The sequence below is a fragment of the Microcaecilia unicolor genome, chromosome 4 (assembly GCF_901765095.1).
Source record: "Microcaecilia unicolor chromosome 4, aMicUni1.1, whole genome shotgun sequence".
Taxonomy (NCBI): domain Eukaryota; kingdom Metazoa; phylum Chordata; class Amphibia; order Gymnophiona; family Siphonopidae; genus Microcaecilia; species Microcaecilia unicolor.
In genome coordinates this window covers 20,582,668-20,600,102 of record NC_044034.1, presented here as the reverse complement: position 1 = coordinate 20,600,102, position 17,435 = coordinate 20,582,668, and the positions used below count along the sequence as shown (strand labels likewise).

The 17,435-nt window shown below is 47.3% G+C and overlaps 1 protein-coding gene across 2 annotated transcripts in view; it reads left to right on the top strand.

Moving 5' to 3' along the window:
* Positions 1 to 17,435, top strand: part of LOC115468366 (proteasomal ATPase-associated factor 1-like) — a 46,516-nt gene that overhangs the window by 14,925 nt on the left and 14,156 nt on the right. For both annotated transcript variants that reach the window (XM_030200013.1, XM_030200014.1), the window contains 3 exons: positions 1,520 to 1,670; positions 12,615 to 12,809; positions 15,881 to 15,972. In XM_030200013.1, the coding sequence (XP_030055873.1) occupies positions 1,520 to 1,670; positions 12,615 to 12,809; positions 15,881 to 15,972 (438 nt within the window). The remainder of the gene's footprint in view (positions 1 to 1,519; positions 1,671 to 12,614; positions 12,810 to 15,880; positions 15,973 to 17,435) is intronic.

Sequence of the window (17,435 nt, the reverse complement as noted above, 5' to 3'; positions counted from 1 at the left end):
TTTGCCTGGGGGATCCTGTAAAGCCCGCTACCAGCATATCTTCTAAGAAGACATCTTCTGTTGCAGGAAGGACTGTGGAAGACAGGAGAGCTAGACTGAATCCTGAGATTGTTGATGACTTATTCATCCACAGATTAAAAAATCATAATAGTGCATTCAAAGGGCATATTTCTCCCTCTAGGTCTTACAGAACGGGTTGTATTTTGTACTCCTGGACATTTAACAGGGGTGGATTAGGATTCCTTGGGGTAGTAGAAATCAGCTATTGTTGGGTTTGGCAGGGTGGTGGTGAGGAGGGTTGTTAAAGCTGCTCACTGTTATTATTGTTTTCTATTTGTAATTTGTACACAATAGTTGCAGAGCATATTGTTCCTTTTTATACTTTATAAAATCATAAATGTTTGAGGCTTCTGCAGATGAGGATAGAGCCCATGAGGATGGGACGGGGACAAACTTTGTTCCCGTGTCATTCTCTACCTATTTCCAGCTTCTCCCATCCCATATGCCTTCCCTGCTCTTCTCCATGGTGTGGAGGAGTAGCCTAGTGTTTAGTGCAGTGGACTTTGAGCCTGGGAACTGGGTTCAATTCCCACTGCAGCTCCTTGTGACTCTGAGCAAGTCACTTAACCCTCCATTGCCCCAGATACAAAATAAGTACCTGAATATATGTAAACCGCTTTGAATGTAGTTGCAAAATACCACAGAAAGGCGGTATATCAAGTCCCATTTCCCTTTCCCTATTGGAGATTCTAGATGGAATGTTGCTAGTGGAGGAGTAGCCTAGTGGTTAGTGCAGCGGACTTTGATTCTGGGGTACTGAGTTCAATTCCCACTGCAGCTCCTTGTGACTCTGGGCAAGTCACTTAACCCTCCATTGCCCCTGGTACAAAATAAGTACCTGAATATATGTAAACCGCTTTGAATGTAGTTGCAAAATACCACAGAAAGGCGGTATATCAAATCCCATTTCCCTTTCCCTATTGGAGATTCTAGATGGAATGTTGCTAGTGGAGGAGTAGCCTAGTGGTTAGTGCAGCGGACTTTGATTCTGGGGTACTGAGTTCATTCCCACTGCAGCTCCTTGTGACTCTGGGCAAGTCACTTAACCCTCCATTGCCCCTGGTACAAAATAAGTACCTGAATATATGTAAACCGCTTTGAATGTAGTTGCAAAATACCACAGAAAGGCGGTATATCAAGTCCCATTTCCTTCCTTCCATGCTTTCCTCCCTCCAGCCTCTCCTCTTCTATGTGGCAGGGAGCAGCCTCAGCTGCAGTACCTCCCACTGTGGAACAGTGACAAAGCACCAAGTGCCTGATTTTAGGCACCTGAATTTATTTCCGCCTGATTTTAGGCACATGTTTTTTCCCCACCCCTGGTTGTGGTAGTTTAAGAGGATTAGGTAAGAGGCACCTATAGCAGTTTTGAGCTTCACATGGCATCTGGGTATCTGTCACACTTAAGATAGAACTGTGGTAAAGATGGGATTACAATATGCTCTGTTTCTCTTCTCTCAAGAGAATACTGGAAGGCCACATCTATGATGTGAACTGCTGCAAGTTTTTCCCCTCTGGACTTGTGGTTCTGAGTGGGGGAATGGATTCCCAGGTGAAGATCTGGTCAGCAGAAGACGCCAGCTGCCCTGTAACTTTGAAAGGTCACAAAGGAGGTAAAAAAAAAAAAAAAAATCTCTCTCTCCCATTCCAGTGATACCCAGAGGCAGTAGGGCAGGGGTCCTCAAATCCAGTCTTTGAGATCCACAACCCAGCCTTGTTTTCAGGATTTCCACAGTGAATATGTGTGATCTACTTGCATTTACTGCTTCCATTGCATGCAAATATTCTTTGTGGAAATCCTGAAAACCAGACTGGGCTGTGGATCTTGAACTGGGATTTGAGGACCCCTGCAGTAGGGGCTGATGTACGTCCGTCTTGTAATTCTAAATGTGAGCTCTGCATTTAGGATGGCTTGTTCCCAATGTTGTTGCATATTGTAAATGCCATTCTTACAGGCTCCTAAGACGAGGGGGGCAAAGGTAGCTCTGGTTTCTCTGGGCTGGCAGGAGAACAGCAGACAAAATTAAAGGCCTTCCTTCAGCAGTCTTCTACTCCCCCCTCCCCCCCCCCCCCCCCAGTATATCTAAATCAGGGCTTCCCAAATTTGTCTTAACTCCACAGCCAGTTGAGGTTTCAGGATATCCACAGTGAACATGTTTAATGTAAATGTGCTTGTTTTCTTCCATTATAGAACTGGTTATCAGTTGAGTTTAGCTGGTAGGAGGTTTATACAGGGCACTGCCAGGAGCTCCCCTTATTGGGTTCCTCCCCACATCAGGCGGATCTCAAGAGAGTAGATTGTCCCCACCACCATCACTACCCATTTTCTGAAGAGAGAGAGAGAGAGAGAAAAAAAAAAGTAATATATATATATATAAAAGGCAACCCCAACGTTCTGAAGCCTCCACGGAAGTTGAGGCGCCCGAGATATCCGGTGTGCCCTGGAGTGTCTGCACCGCCCTCGCGTCAAAACGTCATGACGTCGAGGGCAGAGCTATTGACACTCGACGGCCGAAACGGCCCACAGCGAACAAGGCAGCAAGTAGCTTCGAGGGACGGAGGGAGGGCGAACAAGGCAAGTAGCTTCGACGGACGGAGGGAGGGCGGACAAGGCAAGTAGCTTCGAGGGACGGAGGGAGGGGGCCCCTTGCTAGCGCCCGTTTCATTCCGCTCAGAAACGGGCATTTTTTCCTAGTAAATTTAATAAATAAAAGAACTGTTGACATTGACACCTCGGGGGACTGTGATATAGTGGGGGTTGGGGGGGGGGAAAGAGGATTTTTTGTGTGAGGGAAGGAAGAGGGTGGTGGCGGGAGATGTGGGTATCTGTTCTATGATTATTGTGTTTTGATCTGCTGAGCAGTTTTGTATTTAGCTTGATGTGTTATAAAGGAACTCTTGTGAGAGCACAACTGTGACTTGGGAGGGGGATTAGTGGAGAGGGAAGGTTGGGGTTTCATTTATATTCTGCTTTTTTTTCTTTTTTTCTATAGCTGTATGTTTTGCTTCTCCTTATAAACAATAAAATAAATAAAATAAAAGTTTTTAAAAAATTGAGATGTTTTGGGAGAGGAGCATGAAAGAAAAAGGAAAGGTGTAGCTACCTAGCTCACTGGTGAGGTAGAAAGCAATTTAGAGGTCCTTTTTACTAAGGTGCGTAGGTGCCTACATGCGTCAATTTGGAATGCGTGCCCCGGGTGGTGATTACATTTTTTTTACGCGCGGCAGAAAATATTTATTTACTACTGCGTGGCTCTAATTGGCAGTGTATGTGTGCTGACGATTACCGCCCAGTTAACGTGCGAGACCTTACCGCTAAGTCAATGGGTGGCAGTAAGGTCTCGGGCCCAAAATGGACACGCGCCAATTTTTATTTTGCCGCATGTCCATTTTCGGCCAAAAAAAAAGGCCCTTTTTTCAGGCACGCTGAAAATTGCACCTGCGTGCGTCCAATACACGTGCCTACGACAGCACAAGTCATTTTTCGGCGCACCTTAGTAAAAGGACCCCTTAGGGAGGAGATTCTGGAGGGAGAAGCTGAGCTGTGGCTTCTACCAAATTCTGTTCAGACCAGAAAGCAATGCACTTGTTCTTTCCCCAGTGAGCTTGCAGCGTACAGGCTCCTGTCACTGGATGTGCTGCCGCCCCCCTCCCCCTCCCCAGCAATGCTTCTCTGTTTTCTGATCAGATCAAAAGCTACAGGTGCTCTGGTTGGTTGAAGTGGGCTGGCTAGCTGTTCTGCAGCTGGTTCTTATAGTGTGGGGGAGGGTGGTAAAGGGTGTCAGCAATGAGCTGACATAACAGGGAGCATATCCTCTCTTTCTCAGAACTGCTTCAGAGTTTAATGGAGAATACATTCTGTGGGTATTTCCTCCCTCCCCAGACGTGCAAGCAAGTTCATGTATGCTTAGCCACGAGGGATAGGCACCAGTTAAGATTTTTAGTTCAATTTTTGGATTCTTGGCCTCTTCTCAGGTTTTTTTTTTTTCCCCCCAGATTTTTTTGGTTTGTTCTCACATATTTGTTAATACAAATTTTAACATGTATAAATTTTATTTATTTTATTTTAGTTACATTTGTACCCCGCACTTTCCCACTCATGGCAGGCTGAATGTGGCTTACATATACAGGTACTTATTTGTACCTGGGGCAATGGAGGGTTAAGTGACTTGCCCAGAGTCACAAGGAGCTGCCTGTGCTGGAAATCGAACTCAGTTCCTCAGGACCAAAGTCCACCACCCTAACCACTAGGCCACTCCTCCACTGTTGCTACTGTTTGAGATTCTACATGGAATGTTGCTATTCCACTAGCAACATTCCATGTAGAAGTCGGCCCTTGCAGATCACCAATGTGGCCGCGCAGGCTTGTACATGGAATATTGCTAGTGGAATAGCAACATTCCATGTAGAATCTCCAATAGTATCTATTTTATTTTTGTTACATTTGTACCCTGCACTTTCCCACTCATGGCAGGCTCAATGCGGCTTACATGGGGCAATGGAGGGTTAAGTGACTTGCCCAGAGTCACAAGGAGCTGCCTGTGCCTGAAGTGGGAATCAAACTGAGTTCCTCAGTTCCCCAGGACCAAAGTCCACCACCCTAACCACTAGGCCACTCCTCCACTCAATCAACTTTATGTATGTATTTGTGCATGCACCAAATTTTTGAAGGCATATGAACATGCTCATCCCTTATTAACCAAATAGCAGAAATTGGGTGCACAGATGGACATATAGACATGGTGATGCCAGTAGGAGTGTCTGCTTTGTTACAGAATGTATTAATATTGAATTGAAGCTGCACCAGTATTCCCTTACTTTAGAATAGGGGTTTGCAGGGATCCCGCAGAGTCCGCGGGAGTGCCGTGGGGACGGAAATAAACATGCGGGATTCCCGTGGGGATGGAGGATGCTCTGGCGGGATTCCCGTGGGGACGCGCGCACATACCTTTTGTTTGAGAGCCCGCTGCTTTTCTGCCGATCTGTGCCCCTAACACATCAATCATGCTGCTGGTTCGCCAATCGCCCCTTCTTCTTTTAGTGGGCGGAGACACCAAGCTCTCCTCCAGTGGGAAAAGAAGGATGCCCTCAACTGCCCCGTCGCGCCAGGGACGGCCAGATTTCAAGGGGGGGTGTGGGGCAGAGCAAAGGCGTGGATGTGCTCCAAGAAATGTCCATTTTGGGCGTCCTTAACTGCTCCATCGCGCCAGGGATGGCCAAATTTCAGGGGGGTGTTGGAGGCATAGCGAAGGTGGGACTTGAGCGCCTAACACTTAGACGTCCTTCATCCATAATCTTAAAAAAAAAAAAAAAAAAAAAAAAGGACGTCCCTGACGAGCACTTGCACGTTTTCACCCAGGTCTCTCTCTCTCTCTCAAATAAGTTCAACACGTGCAGGAGATTTGCTCAAGTTGTATGTAGTGAGTCTTTAAAATTCAGAAATACCTGCTTCCTCAGCGACCCTCCAGACCGGTCAAGACGCGTGGGTTATGTACTCCTACCAGCAGAGGGAGACTGAGAAAACACTGAGCTTTGAACACTGCCTATATAACCTGTGCAGTACATACAGTAGCCAGTATTTTCTCAGTCTCAGCAGAGGTAGAAGGACAGCCTGTGCAGTCTTCAATAGTCTGGTGAGGTAGCTTTGATTTTAGGGATTCAGGTTTTGGATTTCTTTCAGAGGATTTTTATCCTTTAAGTACCCTGTACGTGGTTTACCAAAAAAAAAAAAAAAAAAAAAAAAAAAAAAGTGCTTCGGGGCCCTGGGTCCGGTGGGGCCCAGTAGTTCCCCCTGGGGTGTCACACCTGCTTTGGCGGGTCCCTCCCCCTGTGCTGCTCTCCAGTACTGGGTTACTGGCAGCTTTGTGCCTCGGCTGCTGTCTGTGTACTGCAGCCTTGAGAGCCTTGCAATTTTCAGCTGCCAGACCTGTCTCCTGTCTCTTTAAGGGAGATATATTTATTTATTTAGTACGGAACGAACGGGAGTTCTTTTCCGTCTTAGTAGCGAGAGAGCAGTGTTGCTGGAGCCTGTCTGACATTGGGGCCGGTAAGGGGAAGCGCTGGCTTTACCTGTGTAGTTATGGCGGGAAAACTACTCCGTTGTCGCGCGTGCTCGCGCCGGGGCATCGAATCGCCGGGTGGTCAGTGTCGGTTGTGCGGTGAGCCCAAACGTGTAGAGGCAGTTCCCCCAGAGTTGACCGCGGAAGTCCCGGCGTTATCGGCGGCCCCCTTAGCAGCGGCAACTCAAGCGAGTCCGGCAGCGGCGCTTTCAGTTTCGGCGGGAACGGCCGCCATTTTGAATTCAGCGCGATGTGCAGAGGCTTCTGTGGTTGAGCCAGTTGCTCCCGTGGGGGCACACAAAGTGCCTAATGAGAGTCCAGGAGGGGTTAGCTTTCCTCCAGAGTTTGTTTGGACTCTTTTCCAGGCTTGGAAATCGGGCCCCCCCCTGGGAGTGGAGGGGGTTAGTCCCATGCTGTCTAAAAGACCCCGGATGGAGTGGACAGAGGATGAGGAATGTCTGTCTCAGGTGGGCACGGAAGGCCCATTTAGTGATCTGGGAGAGTCTGAGGAGTTTGAGGGTCCGGTAGATCCGGTGGACTCCCTTCCTGGGGAAGACCCCTCAGTAGTTAGGATTTTTCATAGGGATGAGCTTTCGGAGCTCATTGATCAGGTCACAGCTACCCTTAAATTTAATCCTGAGGTGGCTTCAGGTGAATCTGGGCAGGATCCCTTGGTGAAAGGCATTCAGCGTAGAGCTCGGACCTTCCCTATGAACAAGGATCTCAGGGAGATGATTTCCCAGGAATGGGATTCGCCAGATTCGCCGTGTAAGGTTTCTAAGGCAATGGCGAGACTTTATCCCCTGCCGCAGGAGGATAGGGATTCCCTTAGGGCTCCTACGGTAGATGCAGTGGTGACAGCGGTTACTAAAGCGACGGCTATTCCAGTAGATGGTGGGGCCGCACTCCGTGAACCCCAGGATAGGAGATTGGAAGCATTTCTTAAGCGAAGCTTCGACTTGTCGGCGCTAGCTCTCCAGGCCTCGGTGTGTGGGGGCCTGGTGGCGCGGGCGTGTTTTCGCTGGGCCGAGAAGCTCCTGGATGATCCCGGGGAGTTTGGGACCTCGGGTTTACAGGATTTAGCCAAGTTGGAGATGGGTTCGTCCTTTTTGTCTGACGCACTGTATGATTTGTTGCGTGCGTCGGCTAAAAATATGGCTATGATAGTGGGAGCGCGTAGGGCTCTCTGGTTAAGAGGTTGGGTCGCGGATGCGGCCTCTAAGGCTAAGTTGTGTTCTCTTCCCTTCAAGGGTTCTAGGCTTTTTGGCGAAGAGTTGGATAAGTTAGTGAAAGGCCTTAGTGAGGCAAAGGTGCCTCGACTCCCGGATTTTCGTCCCAAGCTGGGAGTTAGGGGTAATTCCTCTCGAGGTAGACTCAGTGAGGCTCGACGGTATAGGCCTGGTAGGTTTAGTGGGGCCTCTAGAGGTAGGTTCTTCCAGCGCACCCAGTCCTTTCGCGGGAGTCGTCGCGGAGGCCGGGGCTCGTTCGGGGGAGGTCAGTCCTCGGGGCGGCTTGCCCAATGAAGGTGTGCGGACCCAGGTTCTGGTGCGTGTAGGAGCTCGGCTGAGTCAGTTTTACCAGAACTGGGTCCACATCACATCAGATCAGTGGGTTCTCGAAGTGGTTCGAGATGGTTATGCCCTGGAGTTCGAGACCTCTCCGCCCGAGCGGTTTCTAGAGTCCCCTTGTCACTCGAGGCTCAAGAGAGCAGCAGTACGAGACACGTTGCGTCGTCTTCTCAGTCTGGGAGCAGTGGTTTCTGTTCCGCCCGCTCAGCAACGCTCGGGGTGTTACTCAATTTACTTTGTGGTGCCAAAGAAGGAGGATGCCTTTCGGCCTATTTTGGATCTAAAGAGAGTCAATGCAGCGCTCAAAGTTCCCTCTTTTCACATGGAGACCTTGCGGTCGGTCATTGTGGCAGTCCGACAGGGAGAGTTTCTAACTTCTCTGGACTTGACGGAGGCGTATCTTCACATTCCCATTCGAGCGGCGCACCAGCGTTTTCTTCGCTTTGCAGTTTTGGGGAAGCACTTTCAGTTTTGTGCCCTGCCCTTTGGTCTGGCAACAGCTCCCCGCACCTTTTCCAAGGTCATGGTGGTGGTGGCGGCAGCGTTGCGCCGGCAGGGTATCTTAGTGCACCCGTATCTAGACGATTGGTTGATTCGGGCCAAGTCCCGGGCGGAGAGCGAAGGGGCGACGTCGCGTGTGGTGCAGTTTCTCCAGTCTCTGGGCTGGGTGGTGAATTTCAGCAAGAGTCAGTTGGTGCCATCGCAGGCTCTGGAGTATCTGGGGGTTCTCTTCGATACGAGGTCGGGTCGAGTGTTTTTGCCTCCCCCGAGAATCAGCAAGTTGCAGGACCTGATTCGGCGGTTTCTTGCACTGCCGTCCCCGACGGCCCGGGCTTACCTGCAAGTTCTGGGGATGATGGCGGCGACCATAGAGGTAGTTCCTTGGGCCCGGGCGCACATGCGTCAGCTTCAGTCCTCTCTCCTCAGTCGCTGGGCTCCCCTGTCGCAGGAGTTGGAGGTACGGCTGCCGATGTCGCTGGTTGTCCGCCGCAGCCTCCGTTGGTGGCTCAGAACTTGCAATCTGGAGAAGGGAATGCCGTTGGAGTCCCCTCAGTGGGTGGTTCTTGTCACAGACGCAAGCCTGCTAGGATGGGGAGCGCATTGTCTCGGTCAGGTAGCGCAGGGGCGGTGGTCCCAGGCGGAAGCAAGGTGGTCCATCAACCGGTTGGAGACTCGGGCCATTCGGTTGGCTCTTCAGAGTTTTCAGTCAATGCTTCTCCACAAGGCAGTCAGAGTGCTCTGCGACAATGCCACAGCAGTGGCCTATGTCAATCGGCAAGGGGGCACAAAGAGCCAGGCGGTCGCGGAGGAGACAGCACTGTTATGCCACTGGGCGGAAGGTCATCTTCAGGCGCTCTCGGCGGCTCATGTGGCCGGGGTGGACAATGTAGACGCAGATTTTTTGAGCCGGCATACTCTGGATCCCGGAGAGTGGTCTCTGCATCAGGCGGTGTTCGGCCGAATTGTGTCGGTCTGGGGTATGCCAGTTATGGATCTGATGGCCACGGCGCGCAATGCCCAAGTCCCCAGGTTTTTCAGTCGTTGGAGAGATCCGCGTGCGGAGGGTCTCGACGCTCTGCTGTTACCCTGGCCGCAGGGATTGCTGTATGTGTTTCCTCCGTGGCCGTTGGTAGGTCGAATAATTCAGCGCATCGAGCGGCACTCAGGCCGGGTAATTTTGATAGCTCCAAACTGGCCGCGTCGACCGTGGTACGGAGATCTGGTGCGGTTGGCGATCGCGAAGCCCCTTCAGTTGTCGGAAACGGTACTCTTGTGTCAAGGGCCGATAGTTATGCCAGACCCGGCTCGGTTCTCGCTTATGGCTTGGCTCTTGAGAGGCACAGGTTGAGGAAGAAAGGGTTTACTGCCAGAGTTATTGATACCATGTTGAAGTCCCGCAGAACCTCCACCTCTTTGGCGTATGTTCGTGTTTGGAGAGTGTTTGAGCACTGGTGTGCAGAGCGGACGGTGTTGCCTTTTCGTTCCTCGGTGGCAGAGGTGTTGGAATTTCTGCAGGATGGTTTGGACAGGGGTCTGGCCTTGGCTACCTTGAAGGTTCAGGTGGCAGCGTTGTCATGTTTTCGGGGGAAGGTTCAGGGGAAGTCCATTGCTTCTATTCCGGAGGTTGTTCGTTTTTTGAAGGGTGTGAAGTTGTTGCGGCCGCCTCGTCGGCGGTTGGTTCCCCCGTGGGATTTGAATCTCGTTTTAGATGCCTTAGTCAGACCTCCATTTGAACCTTTGGTTACGGCTTCCTGCAAAGATCTTTCCTTGAAGGCGGTTTTTCTGGTAGCTATTACCTCAGCTCGGAGAGTCTCGGAATTGCAGGCTTTGTCGTGTAGAGAGCCCTTTCTGTCTTTTTCCAAAGAAAAGGTGTCTTTGAGGCCGGTGCCTTCCTTTTTGCCAAAGGTGGTGTCAGAGTTTCATGTTAATCAGGTCATTTCGTTGCCTGTTTTAGGTGACTTGAAGGGAGATTCGGAACAGCGTCGGCTGGCGAAGTTGGATGTTCGTCGCATCTTGCGGTGTTATCTGTCTAGAACTCAGGAATTCAGAGTGTCAGATCGTTTGTTCGTGCTTCATGGTGGCCCTAAAAAGGGCGCAGCGGCGTCCAAGGCGACTATAGCAAGATGGTTGAAGGAGGCGATTGCGTCGGCCTATTTGGTGAAGGGCCGTGAGGTTCCTAAGGGGTTTTCTGCTCATTCTACCAGAGCAGTTGCGGCCTCCTGGGCGGAGAATAGTATGATTCCGCCTTCAGATATTTGTCGGGCGGCGGTTTGGTCTTCTTTGCATTCGTTTGTGAAGCATTATAGGATTGATGTGCATGCGAAGGAAGAGGCGAGTTTTGGAGCTGCAGTGTTGACCTCTGGCCTTCGTAGATCCCGCCCATAAGGTAGTTACTGCTTTGGTACGTCCCACGCGTCTTGACCGGTCTGGAGGGTCGCTGAGGAAGGTGAAATTAGATCTTACCTGCTAATTTTCTTTCCTCTAGACCCTCCAGACCGGTCAAGGACCCGCCCAGATATACTGTAGGCCAGGAGGTAGTTTTTCTGTGAGCATCTCTTGGCAGCTGATGATTGTCATAATCTCAGACTCTTGTTACCAGTTTGTGGCTGGTCTGGGTCTGGTGCAGGTGTGGCGTGGCAGACAGTCCACCTGTGGAAGCACGAATTGACAGTCTTTACAATGCAAATAAAAGAAACAGTGATTAAGAAACAGTGATTGTTCTTGCAGTTGGCGGAAGCCATGTACAGGGTTGCTAGTTAAAGTTCAAGTTGTGTGTTTGTTACTCTGCTTTGTGAGTGGCATACTGGCTACTGTATGTACTGCACAGGTTATATAGGCAGTGTTCAAAGCTCAGTGTTTTCTCAGTCTCCCTCTGCTGGTAGGAGTACATAACCCACGCGTCTTGACCGGTCTGGAGGGTCTAGAGGAAAGAAAATTAGCAGGTAAGATCTAATTTCACCTTCCTTTTTTTTGTGCGGATGGAGGAGAGCAGTCATGAGGACGGGTGGGGACGGGTTAGATTCTGGTGGGGATGAGCGGGGACGGGCAACTCTCTACTTTAGAACAAATGCATACTGTTAATACTGTTATCGGTGAAGAGAGAACCAAGTGTGATGCCACTCTGCCATTAACACTCAGTCTAGACCAGGGTTGTTCAACCTCGGCCTTCACCTGGTCAGGTTTTCAGGATTTGCACAAGATCTATTTCCATACAATGAAGGCAGTGAGAGCAAATAAATCTCATGCATATTTATTCGTAAACACTGTGTGCTCTAGGGTTAAATAAACTACTCAACTGTACACGATATTATAAATATCAATTACAAACAGTTATATTCAATACTCCTTTATTCGTTATATTATATATATCATTGACTTTTCCACATATAAGAAAAGACCTACATTCATCCTCATTCACTTTCATTCATATTTTTTCACTTTGTGATAAAGTATGAATGAGAGTGAATGAGGATGAATGTAGGGTTTTTCTTATATGTGGAAAAGTCAATGATATATATAATATAACGAATAAAGAGTATTGAAGTGTTTGTAATTGATATGCATATTTATTGGGGAAATCCTGAAAACCCGACTGGATCGCGGCTATTGTAAGTAACACACTGTACTGTGATGTATACTGTTTGAATATTTTGCTGATGTAATTGTTCATGGCCTAAGCCTGGGTTGTACTGGCTGTACACTGACTTGGGGGAATTTCTTCAAAACGGCGGTAAATCTAAAATAGAGAAAATTTAAACAGATCTTGTCTAAACTTTGTCATATGCTAGTGTAACATTCTTGCCTCGCAAGTTGATGTCATGACCGTCTTGAGTATAGTGATGCACTTGGTCCTTCAACTTTGGGCTTTTACATCTTTGTTGGCTCTCCAGTCACCCCTGCATCACTTTTCCATTGTAACAATCAGATCCAGTCAGTGGGGGGGGGGGGGGGGGGGGGAGGGAAGCATGGGTGCGTTCGTATCTCTGACTCCCATAGTTTGTACCATCCCAAGTTGTTCCAAGAGCAATGCTTGTTTATTAAAACTTAATATACTGCTTAACTATTACAAAACAAAGTGATTTACAAACGTAACACACAAATAAACATGTAACATAAAAGAGGAAAGCCTTAAGTATTCATATGAAGAATTCATTCATTACCATATTCATACCCTTTATTGTAATGTATTTATTTATTTTAAAATATATACCCTGCCTAAAACCTAGACGGTTTTCAAATAACCTATCTCTAGGAGGAGTACTTAGCATCTGGTGTTCCTTTTGTTTGGGCACCAGTCAGGGATGCTGCAATTTTGGCAAAAAAATAAGCCTTACATTGTACACCTGGTGTGACATCCACTGTTACGGGGCTCCGGAGCTTGTGTCTCTGTTATCACCTAGCACTGAAGGTATTTGTCTTGGTGGAACAGGTATCCTGGATGTGGCCATCGTTGAGCGTGGCAGGAACGTGGTTTCGAGTTCCAGAGATGGCACGGCTCGGCTGTGGGATTGTGGGAAGTCCGCATGCCTGGGCGTGGTTGCAGACTGCGGCTCTCCCATTAACGGCATTGCCTTGGACGTTGCTGACAGCTCAGTGGAACTCGGCTCTCCCGAAGACACACCCAGTGAGTCCTTTCTGTGCTGCTCTGATTCTTTTGTGTAGGGATTATACAACTCAGTGGCGTAGCCACAGTTGGGCCTGGGTGGGCCACTTAGGGCTCAGGCCCACCCAACAGTGGTGGTGGTAGCTGGTGGGGATTCCAAGCTCAGCCAGCTGAAGACTTCCCCTTGATGGTAACGAAAACAGTACTGTCCACGATACCGGCACCTGCTCATGTTCAGTTTTCTGCACATGCCTGCTGCAGACTGAAAAGGTAGAAATTAGCGTTTTCTCACCTGCTGAGATATTTTTTTGGTGCTGGGGGGGGGAGAGAGCACTTGGTGCCCACTCACTTCTTGCCTAGGCCCACTCAAAATCTGTAGTCTAGCTATGCCCCTGATACAACTCTGGGTAAAAACTTTTGCATAGCAGCTGGGTTTACTCCTACACGCTATGCTTTAAAAATCCAATCTGTATTACCTCATTTAAGTTAATGTAAAATGAACAGATCTGAATACAATTGTTGCACTAAAAGTTTTTCATCACCTGAAAGCAAAAGTGTTTGTGCAATTTTTGCATGAAATGTGCTACGTATATTTCAGTACGCTGCTGTAAGATCATCTTGAATGCCAAACTATGGTAACTTATTATTAGCATTTGTATGGCGCTACCAGACGCACGCAGCGCTGAACACCTGACACAAAGAGACAGTCCCTGCTCAAAAGTGCTTACAATCTAAGTAATACAGACAAACAAGACAGTTACGGGTGAGGGAAGTAATGGGTGAGAAGGGAGGAAGGGACAAGGGGAGGGCTGTATCTCGGATTGATTGGTTGGTTGGTTAGTAAGTAAGGAGGTCTTTTATTAAAGGTTAGCTTCAGATATCTGCAGCAGGTCCCATTTTATTCCTGTGGGCCCTGTTGCAGATAACTCAAGCTAATCTTTAGTAAAAGACCCCCTTAGTTAAATAACAATAAATTTGATGAGTTATAATATTTATATTAGCCTTCACTTCTCATTTTCTATGTCTTTGCATCAAGCGCACATACAACTTAAACATTTTTTTTTCAATTATTTATTCTAAATACTCAACAAGCAATACAACCTTGCAGTGTACAGTACAAACCTCCCATCACCTTCCCACCCAGAAAATTATTGAACATACAAGCATTACAGATGATCACCATAAACTAACCTGTCCTGTCCATTAATGAATCTATAGGACTCTTCCATCCGGTATTTGATCCCTCCATGTTCTGTTCACATTCCGTGTCTTATGAAACAAAATTGACGTCCGTCCCGTCCCCCCTTCGTGTGGCTGACTAAAATGGGGGAAATGCATTAGATATAGGACCAAGCTGAAAGTCCGACAGATCGTTGAATGTTTGCTCAGCCTAGTGGAAGCGAGATTTTGTTCCATATTGCTCTTTGCTTTTAGCATGCAATTGAAAATGGGGCGTGGCCAGGGATGTTCACTAAAGATACACATAGTATTAGAATTGGGGGGGATTCATGCTTAATTTACACACAAGGATTTATACCAGGTTTCAGTTGGTGTAAATCATTGGCCGTCGATACCGGCGCTACGCGCTATCCTATAAATGGTGCCCAGCTTAGACTGCAGTTTATAGAATAGCACTCGGTGTGCATTTATTCTAGCCCTGTATGCGCATAGTGCACACTCTTGACAACAATAAAAAAAAATAAAATTAAATTAAAGAAAATGATTTGGGTGCTAATCTCTAATAACTATTAAATTAAATAATAGGGCAGGGCGTGCCTTTTTTGTTCATTCCTGCTGTCTTCTACTTTACATAAGCATTGCCACATTAGGACAGACCAAAGTTCCCTCAAGCCCAGCATCCTGTTTCCAACTGTGGCCAATCCAGGTCACAAATACCTGGCAAGATCCTGAAAAAGTTCAATACATTTTATGCTGCTTATCCCAGAAATAACTGTTAAATAATTGTAGACCGTCGCTCTGTCCCGTGATACAAAATAACAAAAAATATACACAGAGTGTATGGATGCAAATATAATACTCCTAAGGGCTATTTAACTGAGGTGAGGAAGAGTCTCATATGTAATACACGATAATATTTCTTTCACTCAACAGGTGAATCGATTGTTCGTGTTCATATCTTAATCACTGACTCAGCCTCCACCGTCCTAATTGTACTAACAAAGAAGTGACTTGCACAAAATTCTCAATATATTAATTAATGCACACTGCACTTATCTTAGGCAGGTTTAAGAGCGCACCAACCTGCCTAAGATAAGTGCAGTGTGCATTAATTAATATATTGAGAATTTTGTGCAAGTCACTTCTTTGTTAGTACAATTAGGACGGTGGAGGCTGAGTCAGTGATTAAGATATGAACACGAACAATCGATTCACCTGTTGAGTGAAAGAAATATTATCGTGTATTACATATGAGACTCTTCCTCACCTCAGTTAAATAGCCCTTAGGAGTATTATATTTGCATCCATACACTCTGTGTATATTTTTTGTTATTTTGTATCCCAGAAATAAGCAGTAGATTTTCCCCGAGTCATTTTAATAATGGTCTATGGACTTTTCCTTTAGGAAGTCGGCCAGGCTCTTTTTTTTAAACCCTGCTAAGCTAACCGCCTTTACTACATTTTCTGGCAACGAATTCCAGAGTTTAATTACACATTGAGTGAAGAAATATTTTCTCCGATTTGTTTTAAATTTACTTCTTAGTAGCTTCATTCCGTGCCCCCTAGTCCTAGTATTTTTTTTGAAAGAGTAGACAAATGATTCACGTCTACCTGTTCCACTCCACTCATTATTTTATAGACCTCTATCATATCTTCACTCAGCCGTCATCTCTCCAAGCTGAAGAGCCCTAGCTGCTTCAGCCTTTCCTCATAGGGAAGTCGTCCCATCCCCTTTATCATTTTTGTCCCCCTTCTCTGTACCTTTTCTAATTCCACTATATCTTGCTTATCTCTCAATTTATTTCTAATGTATTTGTGTCCCCTGGTGTCCACTGCTGTGACCCTGAAGTGAGAGCGTATTATTATCTTGCACTTTTATACAAGGAAATAACGTGGGATCCTCGTTCCCTTAGGTAACCGGGAGATCGGGACGGAAGGGAAGCTGCTGCTTCTGGCCCGAGAAGATAAAAAGCTGCAGGGTGTGAGTCTGCACAGCCGGCAACCGGTGAGGACCTGCAAACGTTTCACTCTTCAGAAAACAACCAAGCACAGAGCCACGTGATCACAGTCCCCCCAGTCTGTAGTGACCCTGTTCTCACATCAGGCTGCCCTTACTGAGTACTGAGCAAGAAGGATCCTGTGGTAAGGACAGGCTGAATCTGTGACCTGCCTGGAACTGTTGCTTAGTGACTCTTCTTTGGGGGCCTGATGAAATCTGCTGACATTTGAGCATTTCTGTTGTATGTGGCAAAAAAAATTCACCCTCTTTAAAATGATGTGCTTATTTTTAGTTGACATTTGTATCTTTTCATAGTGTGGTTTCATCATACATTAGAGCAGACGTCTATTTTTTTTTTTTTAATTTAGGAACTGGCAGCTGAGCCCCCAAACCTCCGTTGTTTCCACTGCAGGGGGGGGGGGCTGAGATCTATTGCAGCTTCTCTGGGAGAGAGCATAGTAAATCAGGACTTCAGTGTAGTCCACTGGCAGAAATCCAGAGCCAGTAGCCCCCTCACCACCCACTCTTGTTTGTTCGTTCTCTCTCTCTCTCCCTCCCCCCCCCAGTCTTTGAACTCATTCTTCCCCCTCCAATCTCCCTTCCATATCCCACCCTCTTTTTTTATTTTTTAAATCAGCCACCCCTACTCCAGCTAGCTTTTAGTGTGGCGTTCCCAGGATCTGTGACAGTGCACATTATTTATTTAGATTTTGCTCACACCTTTTTCAGTAGTAGCTCAAGGTGAGTTACATTTAGGTACTCTGGATATTTCTCTGTCCCAGGAGGGCTCACAATCTAAGTTTGTACCTGAGGCAATGGAGGGTTAAGTGACTTGCCCAAGATCACAAGGAGCAGCAGTGGGATTTGAACCAGTCACCTCTGGGTTGCAAGACCAGTGCTCTAACCACTAGGCCACTCCTCCATTCAGCAGCATTCCATGTAGAATCTCAAATAGTAGTAACAGAATCTCAACATTCCATGTAGAATCACCAATAATAGCAGCATTCCATGTAGAATCTCAAATAGTAGCAACATTCCACGTTCCACTGCACTAACCACTAGGCTACTCCTCCACTAGCAACATTCCATGTAGAATCTGCCCTTGCAGATCAGCAACACGGCTGCGCAGGCTTCTGTTTTTGTGAGTCTTACGTCCTGCACGTATGTGCAGGACGTCAGACTCACAAAAACAGAAGCCTGCGCAGCCGTGTTGCTGATCTGCAAGGGCAGGCTTCTACATGGAATGTTGCTAGTGGAATAGCAACATTCCATGTAGAATCTGAAATAGTAGCAACAGAATCTCAATAGTAGCAACATTCCATCTAGAATGTCCAATAGTAGCAACATTCCAAAATCTCAAAAAGTGGCAACATTCCATATATTTATTTATTTGGATTTTGCTCACACTTTTTTCAGTAGTAGCTCAAGGTGAGTTGCATTCAGATACACTGGGTATTTCTCTGTCCCTG